Source organism: Ochlerotatus camptorhynchus, unplaced genomic scaffold (assembly GCF_037179485.1).
Source record: "Ochlerotatus camptorhynchus isolate MF236.1 unplaced genomic scaffold, CSIRO-AGI_Acam_v1.1 ptg000006l, whole genome shotgun sequence".
NCBI lineage: Eukaryota > Metazoa > Arthropoda > Insecta > Diptera > Culicidae > Ochlerotatus > Ochlerotatus camptorhynchus.
The window spans coordinates 1,676,194-1,698,927 of record NW_027040498.1 but is presented as its reverse complement, the minus strand read 5'-3'; the positions used below and the strand labels follow the sequence as shown (position 1 = coordinate 1,698,927).

The 22,734-nt window shown below is 42.7% G+C and overlaps 1 protein-coding gene across 5 annotated transcripts in view; it reads left to right on the top strand.

Annotated features, from left to right (window-relative positions):
- The window catches only part of CRMP (Collapsin Response Mediator Protein), a 142,467-nt gene extending 130,934 nt beyond the window's left edge, over nucleotides 1–11,533 (top strand). For all 5 annotated transcript variants that reach the window (XM_065239817.1, XM_065239798.1, XM_065239808.1 and 2 more), the window contains one exon: nucleotides 10,339–11,533. In XM_065239817.1, coding sequence (XP_065095889.1) covers nucleotides 10,339–10,418 — 80 coding nt within the window. In that variant the 3' untranslated portion in view covers nucleotides 10,419–11,533. The remainder of the gene's footprint in view (nucleotides 1–10,338) is intronic.
- Nucleotides 11,534–22,734: the final 11,201 nt, after the last annotated feature.

Here is a 22,734-nt window from a genome sequence, read left to right as displayed (position 1 = left end):
TGCCGTCTTCCTTTGGAAGTTTCTCCACGCGCTTTTATCGGAGATTGTAACCGACTTCTATCGGAAGATTTTTCCAAGCTTCTTCTAGCTTCTCCCGGAAATGGCTACTCCTGAAATTTTCTTTCGATCTCCGAAACCTTGTGTCATTCGATTTTTTTTTTCAAAAGTTGCTTTCAATTTTCCCCAGAAGTTTCTAAATATTTTTCTGTGAAGTTCCCCGGATGTTTTTCCGACTCCAAACTTCCTGCAGAAGTGCTTCTTTCATCCCTGACAAACAAATACTACAAACGAATGATAACCCGGATGCATAAACTATTCCACAAATGGTTTGGATGATACCCCGAACACGTCGTTAAGCTCCTTTTTGGTTGTATTTGTAACACCTTAACGATACACCCTTGAACACCTTGATCAAAATTTTAATTTTAATGTACCACCACAGACAAACAGACATAACTCTCGCAAGTTGTTCATCGAACAAGCATTTAACGGTCAATTTAAAAGTATCGTAGTTGGTAGTACCGCCACCTGTGGCGCGCATAGTCAATTCCCTTGCGTTTGACGTTTACACACTACTGCCATCTGTTCAGCGTACTACCCACCACAGTGTACTCAACAGATGGCGGTAATGTTTTAGCGATGATGTTTTACAGTGAGAAATATACAATGTGTTATGTCTGTTTGTCTGTGGTACCACCTTTCATTTATTACTGTATTACCTTGACACCCAATAAACCAGTATTTTTATACAAGAAGACACGACCTGACAAGTGCTGTAAACATGGTGTCAGAAGTTGGAAAAAATTGACTGTTTTTTGCGGAAAAGAAAGTAATAGTCGGTTCCGCGTTCGATACATGCAGAAAATCGGCCGTCGGAACGGTATCCGCGTACGAAAATTCGGTTTACATTCCGTTGCAAAATGAGTGGCATACCCGTTCCAGCAGCCCTGAAGCTGGGAATGAATGATGAAGAGGAGTTTAAAGTGTTTAAGCTACAGTGGAGCTACTATTCTCTGGCCGCGGGCGTTACAGCAAAGCCGGCAAATCAACAAGTGGCAACGTTGATGGCGATTATGGGCGCAGAGGGAGTAGTTTTGCTGGAGGAGCTGAACCTAACCGAAGCCGAACGAGGTGCTACGGCCACAATATTGCAGAAAATCGAAGAGCATCTGGTTCCAGTGCGAGATAAAAGAGTGGAACGAGCAAGAGATGAAGAAAAAATCGATGAATTTGTGAAACGTCTAAGGAAGAAAGCCGAAGGATGTGGATTTGCGGCCAATCAACTGGATGAACTCATCAAGGAGAGATTAATTGGGGGAATGCTTGACAATCAAGTTAGGATAGAGTTGCTGAAAGCGGGTGGCATCCCAGTTAGTGACATGGTGAAAAAGGTCAAGGAACACCAACAAATCGAAAAGTTAGCTCGGAAGTACGAAACAATGTCCCACAGAGAAGAACCGTCGATGAGTACGGCGGACGCCTTGAAAGTAGGAGCTACGAAGAAGACGAATAAGGCGTGCATCTATTGCGGAGGAAGTCATCAAAGGGACAAAACCAAATGTCTGGCATGGGGCAAAGAGTGCTTGAAATGCAGCAAATTAACTCACTTTCGACGGGTGTGCCGTATGAAATCCGACAGCAAGTTCCGGCGTAGGAATGTTAGACAGCTCATCACACGCGGAAGACTCCGATACAGAAGAAGACTGTAAATTCGTCGATATTGCAAAAGTGGACAGTCATGGAATGGATAGCAACGGAAAGATAATGGTGCAGCTGAAGGTGTTGAATGGGACCCAACGCAAGAACCTCGATATCCAGGTTGACACAGGTGCCCGTGTGAACGTGCTTTGCTACAAGGATTTGAAACGTTTGGTCAGTGAACACAGGCTGCAAGCTACAAATGCAAGGCTAAGATGTTACTCTGGAAGATTATCATTCCTAAAGGCACGGTGAATCTGGATGTAGAGCTGAAACAAGGTACCACACAGTTAGCATTCGTAGTGGTAAATAGAACCCGGCCACCACTTTTGTCAGCTCAGTCGGCAATTGACCTTGGAATCATCAAAGTTCAAGATATTTACAACATTGAATCGCTACACGAATATTGCCACCAGATAATTCGTAAGTACAAAGACGTATTTGAGGGTGAAGGAAGATTTACCTTCCGGAACTGAAGAAAAAGATGAATGAATTAGAAAAGAAGCAAATCGTGGAGCCGGTCAGTAGACATATGGAATGGTTGTCGAACCTGGTACTGGTGAAGAGAGGTGAGAAGCTGCGCATTTGCTTGGACCCGTCGGAACTCAATCAAGCGATAAGGAGAGCGAATCATCAAATCCCAACAATTGAAGAAATGCTGCCTGACTTCACCAAAGCAAAGGTGTTCACGGTACTGGATGCCAAGAACGGCTTTTGGCATTTGCAACTGGACGAGGAAAGCTCGGATCTGACAGCGTTTTGGACACCTATGGGAGTTTACAGATGGAAACGTATGCCGTTCAGGATTTCGTGTGCCCCAGAGATTTATCAGAAAGCGCAACAGCAAATGGTGTCTGGGATTCGAGGAGTGAGGTGCTTGGCGGACGACATTATAGTCTTTGGATGTGGAGATACCGTAGAAGAGGCCATGGTGGATTATAATCAGAACCTGAAAGACGTCCTGCAGAGGTGCCGCGAGCGAGGATTGAAGCTGAATCGCGCGAAAGCAAAAATTGCGCTATCATCGGTCACTTTCTTCGGACATGTACTGACCGACAAGGGAGTGATGCCAGATCCAAACAAAGTTTCCGCCGTTTTGAATATTCCGACGCCGAAAAGCAAGAAGGAACTGTTGACGTTCTTAAGGTTGACAACGTATCTTGGGAAATTTTTGCCCAGATTAGCAGAAGTCAGCGCTCCTCTCCGCAAATTGACCCGCGACGACGAGGAGTATGGATGGACCGATGCGGCTGCTGAAGCTTTTCAGCAAATCAAGCGTTTGGTGACACAAAGTCCTGTTCTGCGTTACTACGATCCCGACGAACAACTGATAATACAATGTGACGCGAGCAAAGCTGGTGTAGGATGCGTTCTGATGCAAGGAGGGCGTCCAATTGCATACGGGTCGAGAACGTTGACAAAAACAGAAAGCAACTATCCACCCATCGAGAGAGAGGCTATAGTGTTCGCATGTAAGCGTTTTGATCAGTACGTTGCAGGACGGTCCCACTCGAAGAAATCTTCAAGAAGCCGATTACGAAAGCACCTCTTCGATTGCAGAGGATGATGATGACGTTGCAGCGATACGATGTTGTTGTTCAGTATAAAAAAAGGCAGTGAAATGTATATTGCAGACCTTCTATCAAGAACAGCAATCGATAAAATCGTTCCGAAGTAGCCGAGTCGATGCGGCATTCAAGGATATTTCGAATGTCAACGTGATGGAGTTGATCAGGCTCTCAGATGAACGATTAAAGGAAATTGCTGAAGAAACGAAGAAGGATCAAACACTCTCCAAGCTGCACAGAATATTGATTGATGGTTGGCCGGAAAAGAAGGAAGACATCGAAGACGAGCTACTAAGCTATCGAGCGTTGCACAACGAGCTGACGACGTGCCAGGGAGTCATTTTTAAGGAAGACCGAGTTTTGGTGCCAAAGCGACTTCGAAAAAAGTTCATGGACAGCCTGCATACGGCACATCTAGGAATCGACTACAGTTTGCGTGCCGCTAGAGAATCGCTCTTCTGGCCTGGGATGACGGATCAAATTTCGAATTACATACGAAATTGTGAAGCGTGTATGGAGTTCAGTGCCAGCCAATCCAGACAGCCCATGAGAACTCACCAAATCCCAGAATATCCCTTCCAACGTGTAAATATTGATCTCGGAGAGGTCAATGAGACTGGAAAACGACATGCTATTTTGGTAGTAGCTGACAACTATTCCGACTTCGTGGAGGTAGACTTCATCACCGATACCAGGACGAAGAATGTAATTAACGTGTGTAAGCGGAATTTTGCAAGGCATGGATCACCAGAAATCGTGGTTACGGATAATGGTCCACAATTCGACAATGAGGAGTGTAACATCTTCTCCGTACCACGCACAAGGCAACGGTAAAGCAGAATCAGCCATTAAAGCAATGAAACAGCTCTATACAAAGTGTCAGAAGCAAGAACTGGATTTTTGGCAAGGCCTCTTGCAGCATCGAAACAGTCCCAACTCGGTAGGTTCCTCTGATCACAAACAGATTGCAATCACAAGGAGCTAAACACGTTAAACAGCGGATCCATGAAAGAAGACAAATAACGAAGGCCAGCTACGATAAGACATCGAAGAATCTTCCGGAGCTGCAAGTGGGTGAAAACGTCTTTGTTCAACGTCGACCGGACATAACTTCGCGCTGGGAGAAGGCCGTAGTTTTACATAAACTTCCAGATCAGTCGTGCGAAGTAGAAACTGAAGATGGTGGTGTTTATCGTAGAAGTGCAGTTCATGTGAAGCCACATGCAGGATACCGAAACACAGGCAGGACACCGAACAGCAATGAAGAACCGGTTACGAAGACGACAACACCCAGGAAGGAGACTGAGGATCAGCATTATCCAGGATCAAAGCAAACAGTTTTTGAACGGTATAACTACAAGGATAGTTCAAAGAAGAGGGAAGGTGCATCGACTTCGGATGCAGTACAGGACCAGACCGAGATTGAAAACAGAACAGCCATCCGTTCAAGCAGACATGGATCGAGATGAAGTGAGCAGACCAAAACGTGAAGTAAGAAAACCAGCTAGATTGGCACAATTTGTTTCATGATTGTTCTTTTGATTTGATTACTTGTTTTTACGGTAATGGGGGGGTGTTGTCCTTGTAACACCTCAACGATACATCCTTGAACATTTCATTTATTACTGTATTACCTTGACACCCAATAAACCAGTACTTTTATACAAGAAGACACGACCTGACATGTGCTGTAAACACTTTTTATGGTCATTTTTATTATGGATCTTTCTATGGATGTTTTTCCTTCAGAATTTAATTCAACATTGAGCTTGAGCTTGAGCTTGATTGACCGCCCACGGTTGCTACTCTGTTACTGCCAGATCAGCTGTAATTGCACAGAGAACCAATAGACGATACTTGGGACTAGCAATCATCCTCAATGTGTATAAACTGGTGATCTTAAATTAGGCAATACCAGCGACGGCCGCGCCCGAACACAGGTCAAGAAAGGAATGGGAAGGATTGTGTTGACATGACACTTGCTTTGATGGAAGCCGAGAACACCTCTGCACTTCAACGAGGAATCACTGGGATGTTGGATAAGAGGGTTGGGTTTGCAGCAGGGTTCGTTTTGGTAAACGATAAGCTGAATTGATGTCCTAACGATCATATAACGCGAAGGAGCTTGGGACTAAACCCACGGTCTTCTGCTCAGTAAGCAAAAACGTTTGCCACTAGGCAGACGAGCTCCTTTTTATTCACCGAGTTGCTGTTATTACCATGTAGTCATATTAACAAATAAAACGATTGACGAATCTTGAATGTGGATATGCTTGAGATTAGACTCATGATGTTCTGCTCAGTAAGCAAAAACGGTTGCTCTAAGGCCACCGAGCCCCTCATATCACATAATATCGTTGCTCAAATTTGTGTATCCATTCAAACCCGGAACCAACGACAACAACGAGTTTCGCAAAATACACGATACACAAGCGATTTTACCATAAATTTCTTTGATATGAAGGACCTGGGACCGCGTTTTTCTGCTCACTGTAACCGACGATCTTTCAAATCCGAAAACTAAAAACTACGAAAAAGTACTTAGGCCTTCATTAAGTTCCACTTTCACGCGACGTTCAATGACAGGGTCCTATCCAGGATTACATCTGAAAAATCCAAATCTGGCCAACGTCCACCTAAACCTGTTCTTATCCACCTGAAATGACTAACGAATGGAAGACTTTGACTACCCAGCCATGCAATAGTCTCATCCGTGCCTTATGGCAACTTGATGATTCTATTGCGCTCATCTTTTGGCACCACCCAGGGGAGACTTGGTCCTGTACCCAATGCTTAACTTATCTCCATTCCACTCAGCTACTCGCAATTTCTTGTGATATAGTGGGCGGAATATTATTATATGAGACAATTCAATGCAGACGTCTTTCCAAATTTGGCAGATCGACAGGTAATCGGTGAGTTACCACGATAGTTGCTATTCAACAACTCGACAACGTCCCATCATCAACGCCTGCTATGAGAATTTCCCATTGCAGACGCCAACGAAATGACGTCATGTAGCTATCGATCAACCACCCTGGATATCGCCTGGTACCTTATAGCACGATGCTAGGAGGCGAACCGGAAGAATCGATGAGCTACCTCTCCCCCCTTCAGAATTTAATTCAACATTCCCCGAAAATGTCATCCAACTTTTCTGGAAAGATTGATCTTAGTCCTAAAATTGAATGGCAAAATGGCAAAAATTTAAAATTAATAGATAAATACCGATAAATACCGATTTTTTTAAACCTTTAATACCGATAAGTTTGAAAACCATCTGGCAACGCTGCCCGGGTAGCCCATTGAGGATGAGTGATCGCATTTCGGGCTATTGCTAATCGCATATTAGCTTATTGCGTGCTCTCAACATAGTGTTCTAGATGCTCTTCCACGGTTATTAATTGAGAGCTTTCGATGCTAATACCAATGCATGAATCTGATTTGTTTTTCCATCGCTTTTGTTTGCCCAACTCGGGGGCAACTTGACATCTCCAGTATATTGCCATTGTACCTCGAAAATTTGGTGCTGGTGGTTCTGTCAAACTCACAATTTCAGAAGTGTTATCTGAATAGGGCGAATTCGGAAATGATGTACTGTAAATAAAATTGATTTATTAACAAATAAAAGTTTGAAATGCATCTTATTGTCGCACGCCCGCCAAACCGGACACGCGACGTCCGACGACAAAACTAGTATTAACGACATAGAAACTCCAGTGATCCAAGCGACTAATATCGGTTTGATTCTCAGTAGTATGTACAATACATAATCAGTTTATGAAACTTTTTTTTATTTGGTGTATCGTATGTATTTGAGCAGTACAGAACCAGCATCATATGATTTGTAATACAAAAATGAATGATTGTCATCGTCAAATTGTTTCGCTTCCTATGTCTCACGGCACAAATTTCTACTCACAACACTCTTCCCAACAAACAATTTGAGTTGATCAACAGCTGAATAAGCTATTTTTTAGCTGAAGATGCTTACGTTTGCCTGAATAAGCTCTTATTCAACATTCAATGTTTGTTGAGTTTTTGACGTTCTACTATTCACCAAGAGTGATTAAATCTATCGCTAAGTTTCTATTAAAAAGGCGTATAAAAACAATTTTGTAACTTCTTTGTGGATAGAATTCTTAATGCTTCCAAAGTTGTTAACATGTTCCTTAAGCCAGCGTTTTAAATAAAAGTCTATGCACATTACCTGAACTCCGAGAAAGGCTCTGATAAGCTTACAGATCTGTAGAAAATATCATACGGCATTCGGAAAGTTCTTAGCACTTCAGGGCAAGAACTTGAGGGAAGTTCAAATAAATTAGGAAATTTCAACGAATTTCAAGAAAATTTCAACGCATTTCATGAAAATTCCAACGGGTTTCAAGGCAATTCCAATTCATTTCAAGGAAATTCCAACGAAGTTTATAGAAATTCCGATAAATTTCAAAGAAATTCCTACGAATTTCAAGAAAAACCTACAACTGCCAAAAATTTCAAAAAAATTCCAACGAATTTCAAGAAAATTCCAATGAATTTCAAGGTAATTGCAATGAATTCAATGAAATTCTAACGTATTCAACCCAATTCACACAACTTCAAGGAAATGGCAACAATTGCAAGGAAATTTCAAGAAAATTCAAACAATTTCAAAGGAAATTCTTTCGAAATTCAAGGAAATTCCAATGAATTTCAAGGAGATTCCTATGCATTTCAAAGACATTCTTACGAATTTCTAGGAAATTCATTTCAATTTCAAGGAAATTCCAGCAGTTTAATGGAAATTCCAAAAACAATAATTTCATGGAAATTTTTCTAATTTAAAGAAAATTCCAACTAATTCAACGAAATTCCCGAGGGGGACGACTCTATCTACGATGCAAAAAAGATTGTGCTTTGCTGTGGCTAGCTGCTCGCACGCTGAGTAGATAGAAAGAAGATTGATGATGATTCTGAAGATTTCCTGCAAAAAGATGATGAGCGATGCAAGTAGATGCGACAAATTAAAGAAGATTTTTCGAAGATTGATTCGCTAGTGTCAAATTTTTTGAGCATCCTAACTTGAGAAACTCGGAAATTCCAACGAAAATCCAACGAATTTAATGAAATTCCATCAATTTAAAGGAAATTACATCAATCTCATGAAAATTCATACTTTCACTTTCAAGAAAATTCTACCGAATTTCAAATGTATTCCACAAAATTTAATACAAATTCTTACGAATTTCAGGAAAATTCGATCAAATTTTAAGGAATTTCGATTGAATTTCAAAGAAATTTTAACGATATTCAAGGAAATTCCAAATAATTTCAAGGACATTCCTAAAAATTTCACGAAAGTCCGACTAATTTTAAGAAAATTTTTATGAATCCTTCGAATTTAGAAAAAAACCCAAATGAATTCAATGAAATTCTAACATATCCAACCAAATTCCAACAATTTCAAGAACATCGCAACAAATTCAAGGAAATTTCAAAAATTGTAAGAAAATTCATACGAATTTCTAGAAAATTCCACCGAATTTCGAGGAAATTCCACAAAATTTATAGAAAATTCTTAAAAATTTCCAGAAATTCAAAGTTTCATCAAGTTTCAATGAAATTCCGACGAACTCCAAGGAAATTCATAAGAATTTTAAAAGAAATGTCAAAGAATTACAAGCAATTTCCAACGAATTTCAAGAAATTCCATTACATTGTATGGAAATTCCATCGATTTTTAAGGAGATTCCAACGAATTTAAAGGACATTTCTATGAATTTCTAGGAAACTCCAACGAATTTCAAGGAAATTTTAACGAAAATCATGGAAATTCCAACAAATTTCTAGGAAATTCCTTTAGTTTCATGAAAATTCCTACGAATTTCAAGAACATTCCTACGAATTACAAGGAAATTCCTATGAATTTAAAAAAAAGTCCTACGAATTTCAAGTAAATTCTTACGAATTTCAAGTTAATTCCTACGAATTTCAAGGAAATTGATGAGTATTTTCAGTTCAGTTTCAGAAATTTTGCATATCAGAAGAACACATACGGCCTAGGGAAAGCCTTCATCATCGCACAACTATGATCAAAAACATAATCTGAAGGCTGATTATATTCAAGAGCAAAATATATAAGAAAATGAACCTTCATCAATCGGTTTCAATTCATTTTGATTTATTTCATTTCACCACGAAAATCATAAATTCGCTCTTTTCATATAACATGCTTGCCTGTTATTTGACATCCACACATGGGGAAACAAAAAGTTGATTTCCCACAGAAAAATACCATTACGGCGGTGAAGGACAATCCCTTTGTTTACGTTGTGTGGCGACATCTACTATTTGCAAGTGGATACGTGAAACTAAGGTTATCTGTCACCTTGCCGGCGCCGGTGGTGTAGTGGTAAGCGTGACTGCTTTCTAACACCCCGATGGGTCTGGGTTCAATCCCAGCCGAGGTCGGTGGGATTTTTCTGAGGCATAAAAATCTCTGGTCACGTCTTCCTTCGGAAGGGAAGTAAAGCCGTTGGTCCCGGCCTATGTGTATGTGTGTTGAATGGGTGCGATATCCTACGCAGGTGTGGAAGCTGCCTTCCTGCACATTCGATTGCCGTCAATTGATGGCAATCGATGTCCGTCGGTGATTGGCACTAGATTGCGGAACAGAGACCGACGTTAAATAAAGGAAAGAAGAAGAAGAAGAAGAAGATCTGTCACCTTGCCAGGGACTTGTGTTTGCCGTACTGAGTACCAATGCTAGCGACGCCAGGAAGGCAGCTCCCGCACCTCGACCCTACATATCGACCCATCAACTCATGAACCGGGGACCAACGGCTTTACTACCTACTTTACTCATCAGAAATTTTATGCCAGACCCTTTGGGGTGCCGCTAGGCATGAATTTGATAATACTGATAATAGTGTACTAACTTGAGTGGAATAACCCATACGAGGCCTGTCAAAGAGCATCAATTGCTGAAGACTTGAAGTGATAAAAACAACTGTTCTTGTATATATTTTTACTTTCCATCATAATCTTTTTAATTGATTTCATCTAACTTCATTCTTTCCTTTTTCGATTGCAGAGGAAATGGACACGAGCGGAAATCGTGCGTGCATCCGCGTGAAGAACCCACCAGGTGGTAAATCGTCCGGTTTCTGGTAAACCGCAACGATCACCTAAAAGCCAATCAAAGTCATCATGAATAAGAATGCTTCCGGGGCAAGATATTTATTACCAATCAAGCAAAGCAACTACTATGATATAGAAAGAGAGCTAAGATCATGAAACCAAATTAATGATAATACTGGAACAAACTCAGAACAACTCAAACTCACCATATCTTGAGTATGGTACTCCGTAATTGTGTCAAGATATTGTTTCAACCAAATGGCAGCCTTTTAAGTGCTGCAAATCCACTAAAATGGAATTATCATATAAGATTCAAGCACGTACCGGAGCGTGCTTCTAAACCAAACCAAAATAGATCGCGTACCGTTAGGAATGTAGTTAAAACAAAAATTACAAACTACTAACTTGCACCACTCTTAACAATAGATAAACAAACACACACACCCCAAAGCGTAACTAGATGTATCTCAATCACACTACTAACTAACTAACTGTGCAACTGCTTTCGTTCTAGGGCCACTAAAAATAGGTAGCTTAACATTATTTATTACACCGCGATGACCATAATTCAACCCGAAAAAGTTGTAACAAATGATCAAATTTTCGAACAGGCTGACACATGTGCAATCCTTCTTCTAATGTTCCCCGAGTGTTATTCAGAGCTTACCTATCACACCACACACCAAAACACACGCACAACAGTATCACCATCTTCATGCACTTGCATCGAATGGGCATTTGTGTGACACTACTCTCATGGCCTTCGGAAATTACAAATTTAAAAATATTTAATTTGATGACCATAAAAGTGTACCTTTCCCAACTAGAAATAAAAATCACGTTGCGATTAAGTTTCATACCCACGTAGAATGGATAATGGCAGCGTTTTTGTCCTGGCTTAGTGAAATTTACAAACGTAATAAACCGTGTTGTAAGCGAATGTTTGAACAGCTGAAAGATTTATCCTCTATATAGGCGTTGTAAGCTTTATCTCCTGTTTGTGCGTTGTATTGTTTTAGGTTTTTTTTTTCCTTAGATTATAAATCAAAATAACACTACAAAATGCGAATGTGTATCTTAAGTTAGCTGTAGCGTGACTCTTGTAATCGTGGAATCGAAAATAAAGTACCATTATGGAATTAACAGAACGATGTGTTTTGCCTGTTTGATCGATGACGTTAACCAATTTGGAGGTTCTTCCAGCGTTTTATAGTAGAGATTGAGTATACAGTTCCGGATAACATGAGAGCGTGAGAGCACGATTGACTGCCCGCGGATGCTACTCCGGTATTGCCAGATCAGCTGTAATTACACAGATAACCAATAGACGATGCTTGGGACTAGCATTCATCCTGAATGTGTAAAAACTGGTAAACTCAAACTAGGCAATCAAGAATGGATTGGGTAGGAATGTGTTGTAGTACTTTCCACGTATGGCTTTCGGACGACGAACTTCACGCTTAGTAGGTTGATTAACGAATGTGTTTTTATTGACTTCTACTGACTTATTCTAACTTCCATTTACCTGAGATACTTGAAGCCATCATTTACTTAATTAACCAATCACCGATTATTACCTGATAGAGAGGTCCAAATTAATTGAGAGAAAGAGTTATGGTGAGAGAGCACTTAGTCAGCATTGTGACACTCCATGCTAGTTGGAAACAGCCTGCGAGTATTGACACTGTAAGTTGATACTTTTGTTTTCGCGTGATAAATTGCAACGAAAGACTTTTGCAGGGCAACGAACAATTCCAACGTGCAGATGTAATTGTTCATTGAACCTTTGGATATTGAATTTAATTTTGAAGAACGAGAACATGCATGATTTGGTGACATGTGAAAATCACATGCTACAGTGTTGACCAGGCCTGTTTTGCATCAACTTAGAGAGAGGAAAGTCAGTGATGAAAAATATTGTATTACTATCTTCGTCGATGATGCCAGATGATTTTTCCAAAAGTCTGTATGAGTCAGCGTTGCCAGATTGTTTTAAAGCTTATCGGTATCGAAGGTATTAAAAAATCGGTATTTATCGGTATTTACTATTTATTAATTTTATATTTTTGCCGTTTTTGAAAGCGAAAATTTTAACGATGGTGATGACTGGGACTTAAGGGAAATTGCTTTCGGCATTCTCAGCCTTAAAACACTCTTAATTTTTTAATTTATTTTTTTTTAAATATCGTTGTCCACAACGATCAAAATTGTGACCAAGTAGTGTTTTCAATTAAATATCATTAAATGAAACCAAAATATGGAAAATCAGCCACAACAATGACTAAACTATTGACAATAACGACAAACAATATTTTCCCTTGAAAAAAGTAGAAGGGTCTGTGCCTAGGGGCACGAACGGAAGCTTGACGTAGGACCGCTAGTTTTTTTTTCCTTTGGTTTGTTTTTTTCCGTCGATCTTGTTTTCCGTGCTGAGCACCAATGCTACCGACGTGCCAGCCAGGAAGGCAGCTCCCACACCTGGACCCTACCTATCGACCCATCAACTTCCCATCCGAAGGAAGGCGAGATCAGAGATGTTATGCCTCAGAACATCCCGGCGGCGCCGACTGGGATTGAACCCAGGCCTGCTGGGGTGAGAGGTAATCACGCCTACCACTACACCACCGGCGCCGTTAGGACCGCTAGTGGACGGAATAAATGTGAAGAGCATTCTGTTCTTTTAATTGATCAATTATCTATTATCTCAACTCTTTCCGTTTTTGAATTGTAGGCGTACCAAATTTGTAGTAATCATTTTCAAAGAGAAAGTTTACTAAGAGAATCAATCAAAATCACTTGCACCCCTGCTTCCAAGTTTGGTTACAAGATTACAACTCTGGAGAGCATTTTGTATGGTCGTTGGGGGCTTGTGGTTCTAAATATGGACAAATAAGCACAGATAAATTCTATTCCAACTCTTAACTGATGTAAGCTTGATGGCCCTGAAAAGGGCCGTTTTATTGAAGAGGACATCCATGGCCACTTACGCTTGGCGTGTTTAGTATATGTGACAGCATCACGGACCTCATTTTCCAGGAACACCTTCAGCACACCTCGTAGATCAGGCCGGAGATACGTTTGACACCACCACGGAGAGCCAGACGACCGATGGCGGTTATCTCGAAGAACTTTGACGCTTGGCGCCTCCTTTACCAGACCTTTTCCTCCTTTGCCACGACCAGTCAATTGTTGCTTGTTGTGTGTGAAGGAGTGGATTAGCCACCACCTTCCTACTGCTGCTATTGCTACTCACCACGCCGTCCGAAGCGAAAATGAGCCATATTTCTAATCGATTGGTGATAAAATTATTGAAATTGGACCAGTGGCAGCTGAGTTATTAACGTTCAAAATCTTTCTTAATTTGTTACATGTTCCATTTTCGGTTTTCACAAAGTGTACCCCCATATAGAAATCAAAGACGTAGTCGTACGTCAAAAGATCTATTTAAACGTTTCTTGTCAGTGACCGACATTTTGAAGGTGAGGCCAGACAAACTGCGCGTCACTGTTGGTAACCGCAAGCAGGCGAATGAGATGGTTCTGAATATGGACAAACAGGCAGATGAATTCTATTCCTACTATTTACTGTAATAAGCTTGGTGGCCCTGAAAAATGCCGTTTTGTTGCCAAAGTTGGTGATGATTTAACTTCCGAAACCAAACAGTCTCTGTCACTTCAAAACGTAGATGACATCCATGGCCGCTTACGCTTGGCGTGTTTAGTGTAGGTGACAGCATCACGGATCTCATTTTTCAGGAACACCTTCAGCACACCTCGTAGATCAGACCGGAGATACGTCAGACACCGCCACGGCGAGCCAGACGACGGATGGGAATTATCTTGAAGAATTTGCGTTTGGTTCTGAATATGGCGATGAGTGTGCAAAATATTACGCAATTCCATCCTACCTATTCACACGCGCCCGAGGATCGGAGGCGAATGCCACTTCGACTTATTTCGTCTACTTACTACTCTCTGACGACTGTGCTGGGGAAGCAGCATATGCATGTAGGTAATTGGTGGATTTGCTAGTTAATTCGACGCTTTTGGACAATGCTGGATACCGGTTTTTCAATAGTTTCTTGTTGAAAATCAACATTCGGAAGCATTGTTATCGATGCGTAGTCATATTTCTGATCGATTGGTGATAAAATTATTGAAATTGGACCAGGGGCAACTGAGTTATTAACGTTCAAAATCTTTCTTAATTTGTTACAAGCTCCATTTTCGGTTTTCACAAAGTGTACCCCCATATGTCTAACGCTTTTTTGAAATCCAATATGGCGGCTTCCGGTTAGAGAAAAACTGGGCAATACTGCAAAATTACCCACAATATTGGGTATTTTTGAAATCTTGGTGACGTTTAGGGACCAAAAAACCATGTCTGACGCCTTTTTGAAATATAAGATGGCGGCTTCCGGTTAGAGAAAAACTTGGAAATACTACCAAATTACCCACAATATGGGTATTCTTGGAATCGGAATGATGTGTAGGGACCGGAAATCGATGTCTAAAGCCATTTTGAATTCAAGATGGTTGCTTCCGGTTAGAGAAAAACTTAGAAATTTTCTCAAATATCGCACCATATGGGTATTTTTGGAGTTGGGGTTACGTGTAAGGGCCGGAAATCGATGTCTGCGGCCATTGTGAAATTAAACATGGCGGATTCCGGCTGGAGAAAAACTTGAAAATTAAGTCAACTTCCTCTCAATGTGTGTATTTTTGGAATCTTAGTGAAGTGTAAGGACTGGAAACCCATGTCTGATACCATTTTGAATTCCATATGCCAGCTTTTGGTTGGAGAAAAGCTGGGAACTACTGCCAAATTATCCACATTATGGGTATTTTTGGAGTCTTGATGACGTGTAGGGACCGAACATCGATGTCTGGCGTTTTGAAATTCAAGATGGCTGCTTACGGCAAGAGAAAAACTTGTAAATTCTCTCAAATACCTCACAATATTTGTATTTTTAGAGTCGGATTGACGTGTAAGGACCTAAAATCGATGTCTGCGGCCATTTTAAAATTAAAGATGGCGGCTTCCAGGTAGAGAAAAAATTGGAAATTTTGTCAAATACCCCTTATCTAGGGGTATTTTTGGAATCGGGGTGACGACCAGAAATCCATGCCTGGCGCCATTTTGATATCCAAGATAACGGCTTCCGTTTAAATAAAACTGGGATATTGTCAAATACACCACATGATGAGTATTTTAGGAATCTTGGTGACGTGTAGGAACCGTAAACTAATGCCTTTTTATCCTTCTTACAAAGAAGGGTATAGATATCACTTGAAAAACCGACTATCGATCCGAGGCCCGGAGGGCCGAGTGTCATATACCATGCGACTCAGCTCGACGAGATCGGAACATGTCTGTGTGTGTGTGTGTGTATGTATGTATGTGTGTATGTGTGTGTGTATGTAACGAAATGAATGCGCTCACGTTTCTCAGCAACCGCTCAACCGATTTGGACAAACTCGGCGCCAAATGATAGGTCTTGGGGTCCTTGAACGCTATTGAATGGTTTTGGAATCGATGAACCGGTTCCGGAGATATGGCCGGAATAAGATCCGGTGAATATGGGCCTTCACGCTGGATTTAACGGAAAACGTATTAAAACCATCATGCGACACATCAAATTACTACAGAATTCAAAAATAAGATCAATGCAAGTCGTGTTAAGTGTTCCAGACCACATTGGACACACTTGGACATGTTCCGGGTACCCCGGGGAAGTTGCTTGAATATGAATTGAATTAAAACCCATTAAATCACATTAAAATACGATGATAAGGTGATTGGTAGCCTCACCAAATAGACTACACCCGGATATATTCCGGGTACCCCCAGGCAGTGGCGTAGCGTCACTGGATGACACGGGGGTGGGGGGCTTGGTCACTGATAATAACAATAAAATAAAGTAAGAAGGGTCTTATCACACCATAGGTGGATAAATTCGGGTTTTTATATTCAAGATGGTGGCTTCCAGTTACAGGAAAATTGAAATGCATGGCTGACGACATTTTGAATTCAATATGGTGGCTTTCTGTTAGCAAAAAACTTGGAAATTCTGTCCAATATGGGTATTTTTGGAATTGGAGTGACGTGTATGGACGGAAAACTCGCCTGTATTTTTCTATTTTTCTGTAACCGGAAGCCACCATATTGAATTTCAAAATAGCATCAGACATGGATTTCTGGACCCTACATGTCACCCGATTCCAAAAATGTTCATATTGTGGTGTATTTGACAATGTTTCCAAGTTTGTCTTCTATCGGAAGCCACCAGATTGAATTCAAAATGGCCTCAGACATCGATTTACGGTCGCTACACATCACCCCTTGGGCTACAAAATGGTGAGTTGACAACCTGGAAGGAGCGGAATACCTAGCCCTGGTCCTCACAAGTTCCTACTTCACGCCTCCTCGAGTCATATGATAACAAAAGACTACCAGCTGAAACATGGACACAGCTGGTTGGCGTAGCCTGGGCAATGTTGCCAGTCCGGCAATAGCAAAGTGAAGAGGTGCGACGCGAACACTGGCGCGGTAACCATAGTACGGTGATAGAGGAAATGCTTCACCAAACCTGAGCGTCTGCTCACCATGGAGGTGCGGCTCAAAACGGCGTCTGTTCTCCATGTTAGGAGCGGCTGATCACCGTCCTAGTGCCAGCGTGGGACTCTAAACAGAGCTGTGCACGATGGTCCCCCGGCGAGACAGGGGGTTGGGGCAGGCCCAACAAGCCGCCCTGGAAAAAAAACAAAGTTGCAAATACCGAAGAAAGAAATACGGATCGGAACAATCGGCACAGACCTACGCGACGAAATAAGGACTACGATTGGAAACTCGGAACATGGAACTGCAAATCGCTCGGCTTCCCGGGTTGCGATAGGTTAATCTATGACGAACTTCAACCACGCAATTTCGAAGTCGTAGCACTGCAGGAACTTTGCTGGACGGGACAAAAGGTATGGAAAAGCGGGCATCGAGCGGCTACTTTCTACCAGAGCTGTGGCACCACCAACGAGCTGGGAACCGGCTTTGTAGTGCTGGGTAAGATGCGCCAACGCGTGATTGGTTGGCAGCCGATCAACGCGAGGATGTGCAAGTTGAGGATTAAGGGCCGTTTCTTCAACTACAGCATCATCAACGTGCACTGCCCACACGAAGGGAGACCCGACGACGAGAAAGAAGCGTTCTATGCGCAGCTGGAGCAGGTGTACGACGGCTGTTCGCAACGGGACGTCAAAATCGTCATCGGCGACATGAACGCTCAGGTAGGACGGGAGGCAATGTATAGACCGGCAATCGGGCCAAACAGCCTGCATGCCGTATCGAACGACAACGGCCAACGATGCGTGAACTTTGCAGCCTCCCGGGGTATGGTAGTTCGAAGTACCTTTTTCCCCCGCAAGGATATCCACAAAGCCACCTGGAGATCACCTGACCAACACACAGAAAACCAAATCGATCACGTTCTAATCGACGGGAAATTCTTCTCCGACATTATCAACGTCCGCACGTACCGCAGTGCGAACATAGATTCGGACCACTACCTAGTTGCAGTATGCATGCGCTCAAAACTCTCGACGGTGCATAACACACGTCGAAGTCGAACGCCACGACCCAACATTGAGCAACTACGGGACACCGGAGTTGCCCAGGACTACGCGCAGCAGCTGGAAGTTGCACTACCCACGGAAGAGCAGCTTGGCGCAGCTTCTCTTGAAGATGGCTGGAGGGACATCCGTTCAGCCATAGGTAGTACTGCTGTAGCGGCACTAGGTACTGCAATCCCGGACCGAAGAAATGACTGGTTTGACGGCGAATGCAAACTGTTAGTAGAGGAGAAGAATGCAGCACGGGCGAGAATGCTGCAACACCGCACGAGATTGAATGTGGAGCGATACAGACAAGCGCGGAACAGACAAAACTCGGTTTTCCGAAGGAAGAAGCGTCAGCAGGAAGATCGAGATCGCGAGGCGATGGAAAATCTGTACCGCGTAAACGACACACGGAAGTTCTACGAGAAGCTAAATAGTTCGCGCAAAGGCTACGTGCCGCAAGCCGATATGTGCAAGGACTTGGACGGTAACCTTCTCACGAACGAGTGTGAGGTGATTGAGAGGTGGAAGCAGTACTATGACGAGCACCTCAACGGTGAAGCAGCAGAAAACGAAGGTGGCACGGCAACAGACCTTGGAGCACGCGCAGAAGACGACAGGCTACCGGCCCCTGATCTTCAAGAAGTTGAGGAGGAGATCGGTCGGCTGAAGAACAACAAAGCAACTGGTGTAGATCAACTACCAAGTGAGCTATTGAAATACGGTGGTGAAGCACTGGCTAGAGCGCTGCACTGGGTAATTGCCAAGATTTGGGAGGAGGAGATATTACCGGAGGAGTGGATGGAAGGTGTCGTATGCCCAATCTACAAAAAGGGCGACAAGTTGGATTGCTGCAACTACCGCGCGATCACACTGCTGAGCGCCGCCTACAAGGTACTCTCCCAAATTCTATGCCGCCGTCTGTCACCATATGCAAGAGAGTTCGTGGGGCAATACCAGGCGGGATTCATGGGTGCCCGCGCTACCACGGACCAAATTTTCGCGATTCGGCAGGTTCTGCAGAAATGCCGCGAATACAACGTGCCCACACATCATTTGTTCATCGATTTCAAATCCGCATACGACACAATCGATCGAGATCAGCTATGGCAGATTATGCACGAGTACGGATTTCCGGATAAACTGACGCGATTGGTCAAGGCGACGATGGATCGAGTGACGTGCGTTGTTCGAGTATCGGGGACACTCTCGAGTCCCTTTGAATCTCGAAGGGGGTTACGGCAGGGTGATGGACTTTCGTGTCTGCTGTTCAACATCGCGTTAGAAGGTGTGATCAGAAGAGCTGGGATAGACACGAGTGGCACGATATTCAGGAAGTCCATCCAGCTCCTTGGTTTCGCCGATGACATTGACATTATGGCACGGAACTTTGAGATGATGGCGGAAACGTACATCAGACTGAAGGCTGAAGCTAGACGGATTGGACTTGCCATCAACGCATCAAAGACAAAATATATGAAAGCAAGAGGTTCTAGGGAAGACAATGTTAGCCTCCCACCCCGAGTTCAGATTGACGGTGACGAAATCGAGGTGGTCGATGAGTTCGTGTATTTGGGCTCACTGGTGACCGCCGAAAATGATACCAGCAGAGAAATTCAAAGACGCATTATGGCAGGGAATCGTGCCTACTTTGGACTCCGGAGGACGCTCCGGTCGAATAAAATTCGCCGCCGCACGAAGTTGACTGTCTACAAGACGCTGATTAGACCGGTGGTCCTTTACGGCCACGAGACCTGGACTATGCTCGTGGAGGACCAACGCACCCTTGGTGTTTTCGAACGGAAGGTGTTGCGTACCATCTACGGTGGAGTGCAGATGGATGACGGAACGTGGAGGAGGCGAATGAACCACGAATTGCACCAGCTGCTGGGAGAACCATCCATCGTCCACATTGCAAAAATTGGGCGACTACGGTGGGCTGGGCACGTCGTAAGAATGCCGCACGACGACCCAGTGAAAATGGTTCTAGAAAGCGACCCAACAGGAACAAGAAGAAGAGGCGCGCAGCGGGCAAGGTGGATCGACCAAGTAGAAGGCGACCTGCGGACCCTTCGCAGACTACGAGGCTGGCGAACTGTGGCCATGGATCGAGTAGAGTGGAGACGACTTCTTCGGACAGCAGAGGACAACAAGGCCTTAGCCTGATTGGTAAGGTAAGTACACATCACCCCAATTCTTAAAATACCCATATTGAGGGGTATTTGACAGAATTTTCAAGTTTTTCTCCAACTGGCAACCACCATCTTGAATTTCAAAATGGCCCCAGCCATCTTTTTCCGAACCCTACAAGTCACCAAGATTCCAAAAATACTATACTGTGTGAATTAAAGATGTCCTCAGACATCGATTTCTGGTCCCTACACGTCACCTCAATTCTAAAATTACCCATATTGAGGGGTATTTGACAAAATTTCCAAGTTTTTTCTCTAACCGGAAGCCGCCATATCGAATTTAAAAATGGCCTCAGACATCGATTTCCTGTCCCTACACGTCATCCCGACTGCAAAAATACCAGTTTTGTGGGGTATTGGCAGAATTTCCCAGTTTTTCTCCAACCGGAAGCCGCCATATTGAATTTCAAAATATCTTCAGACATCGATTTCCGGACCCTGCACGTCACCAAGATTCCAAAAATACTGATACAGGTCGGACTCGATTATCCGGAGACTTGATTATCCGGAGTCTCGATTATCCGGGGTTCGATTATCCGGAATTTTAGACTTGATTATCCGGAGTATTTTTTTTGCGTTTTTTTTTTAGTTTTTATCAGACATTTGAAATAATTTAGTATCATAATATACAATATGATAACAGGTCGAACTCGATTATCTGGAGACTCGATTATGCGGAGACTCAATTATCCGGGATTCGATAATCCGGAATTTTAGACTCGATTATCCGGAGAATTTTTTTTAGTTAAAAACTTATAAAATAATAATAATAATATAATAAAATGCAGACATTTGAAATAATTTTGATTATTTTAGCAATCGTTAAGAGGAGGGGCAGATTTTTTATTTTTTTTTCTTGTGATTCGATTATCCGGAGGATTTGATTATCCGGAGTGAAAAAAAAATCGATACTCCGGATAATCGGGTCCGACCTGTACTGTGGGTAATTTGGCAGTAATTCCCAGTTTTTCTCGCACCGAAAGCCACCAAATTGAATTCAAAATGGCGTCAGACATCGATTTCTGGTCCCTACACGTCACCCCAATTCTAAAAATACCCATACCGAGGGGTATTTGACAGAATTTACAAGTTTTTTTTCAAACCGGAAGCCGCCATCTTGAATTTCAAAATGGCCTCAGACATCTATTTTAGGACCCTACACGTCACCAAGATTCCAAAAATACTCATACTTTGGGTAATTTGGTAGTAATTCCCAGTTTTTCTCGCACCGGAAGCCGCCATATTGAATTCAAAATGGCGTCAGACATCGATTTCAGGTCCCTACACGTCACCCCAATTTTGAAAGTTCCCATATTGAGAGATATTTGACAGAATTTCCAAGTTTTTTTTCGAACCGGAAGCCACCAGCTTGAATTTCGAAATGGCCTCAGATATCGATTTCTGGTCCCTACACGTCACCCCAATTCTAAAAATACCCATACCGAGGGGTATTTGACAGAATTTACAAGTTTTTTTTCAAACCGGAAGCCACCATCTTGAACTTCAAAACGGCCTCAGACATCGATTTCTGGACCCTACACGTTACCAAGACTCCAAAAATACTCATACTGTGGGTAATTTGGCAATAATTCCCAGTTTTGCTCCCACCGGAAGCCGCCATCTTAAATTTCAAAATGGCCTCAGACATCGATTTCCGAACCCTACACGTCACCAAGATTCCAAAAATACTCATACTTTGGGTAATTTGGTAGTAATTCCCAGTTTTTCTCGCACCGGAAGCCGCCATATTGAATTCAAAATGGCCTCAGACATCGATTTCCGAACCCTACACGTCACCAAGATTCCAAAAATACTCCTACTGTGGGTAATTTGGCAATAATTCCCAGTTTTTCTCCCACCGGAAGCCGCCATCTTGAATTCAAAATGGCGTCAGACATCTATTTCCGAACCCTATACGTCACCCCAATTCTAAAAATACCCATATTGAGGGGTATTTGACAGAATTTTCAAGTTTTTCTCCAACCGGAAGTCACCATCTTGAATTTCAGATTGACCTCAGACATCGATTTCCGGTCCCTACACGTCATCCCGACTCCAAAAATACCAGTTTTGTGGGGTATTTGGCAGAATTTCCAAATTTTTCCCAAACCGGAAGCCGCCATATTGAATTTCAAAATGGCCTCAGACATGGGTTTCCGATTCCTACACGTCACTCCTATTCCAAAAATACCCATATTGAGGAAGCCGAAGAAACAAAAAAAAAATTGATTGAAAAAAATTTAGAAGTAATAAATTACCGAAAACCGCAACCATCGCTTATAGAACTCTAAGGTTTTCCTTCCAGTCGACTGCAGCGGAGGTTACGACTCTTGTCACTTAAAATCGTCACTTCAGTACGACTTTTGTCACCCAAATACGACTGTGAGAATAAGGTGAGAGTTCACCGGGTTCATCCCAAGTGACTCTTCTCACCTCACTCGCCAGCTGGAATCGGGTGACACGAGTGACTCGAGTCGTCTCACCTCATTCGCCACGCAGAATAACCCTGATTGGATCGTTGGCTGCCAAACAGTGGTACGTGGCTTTGCG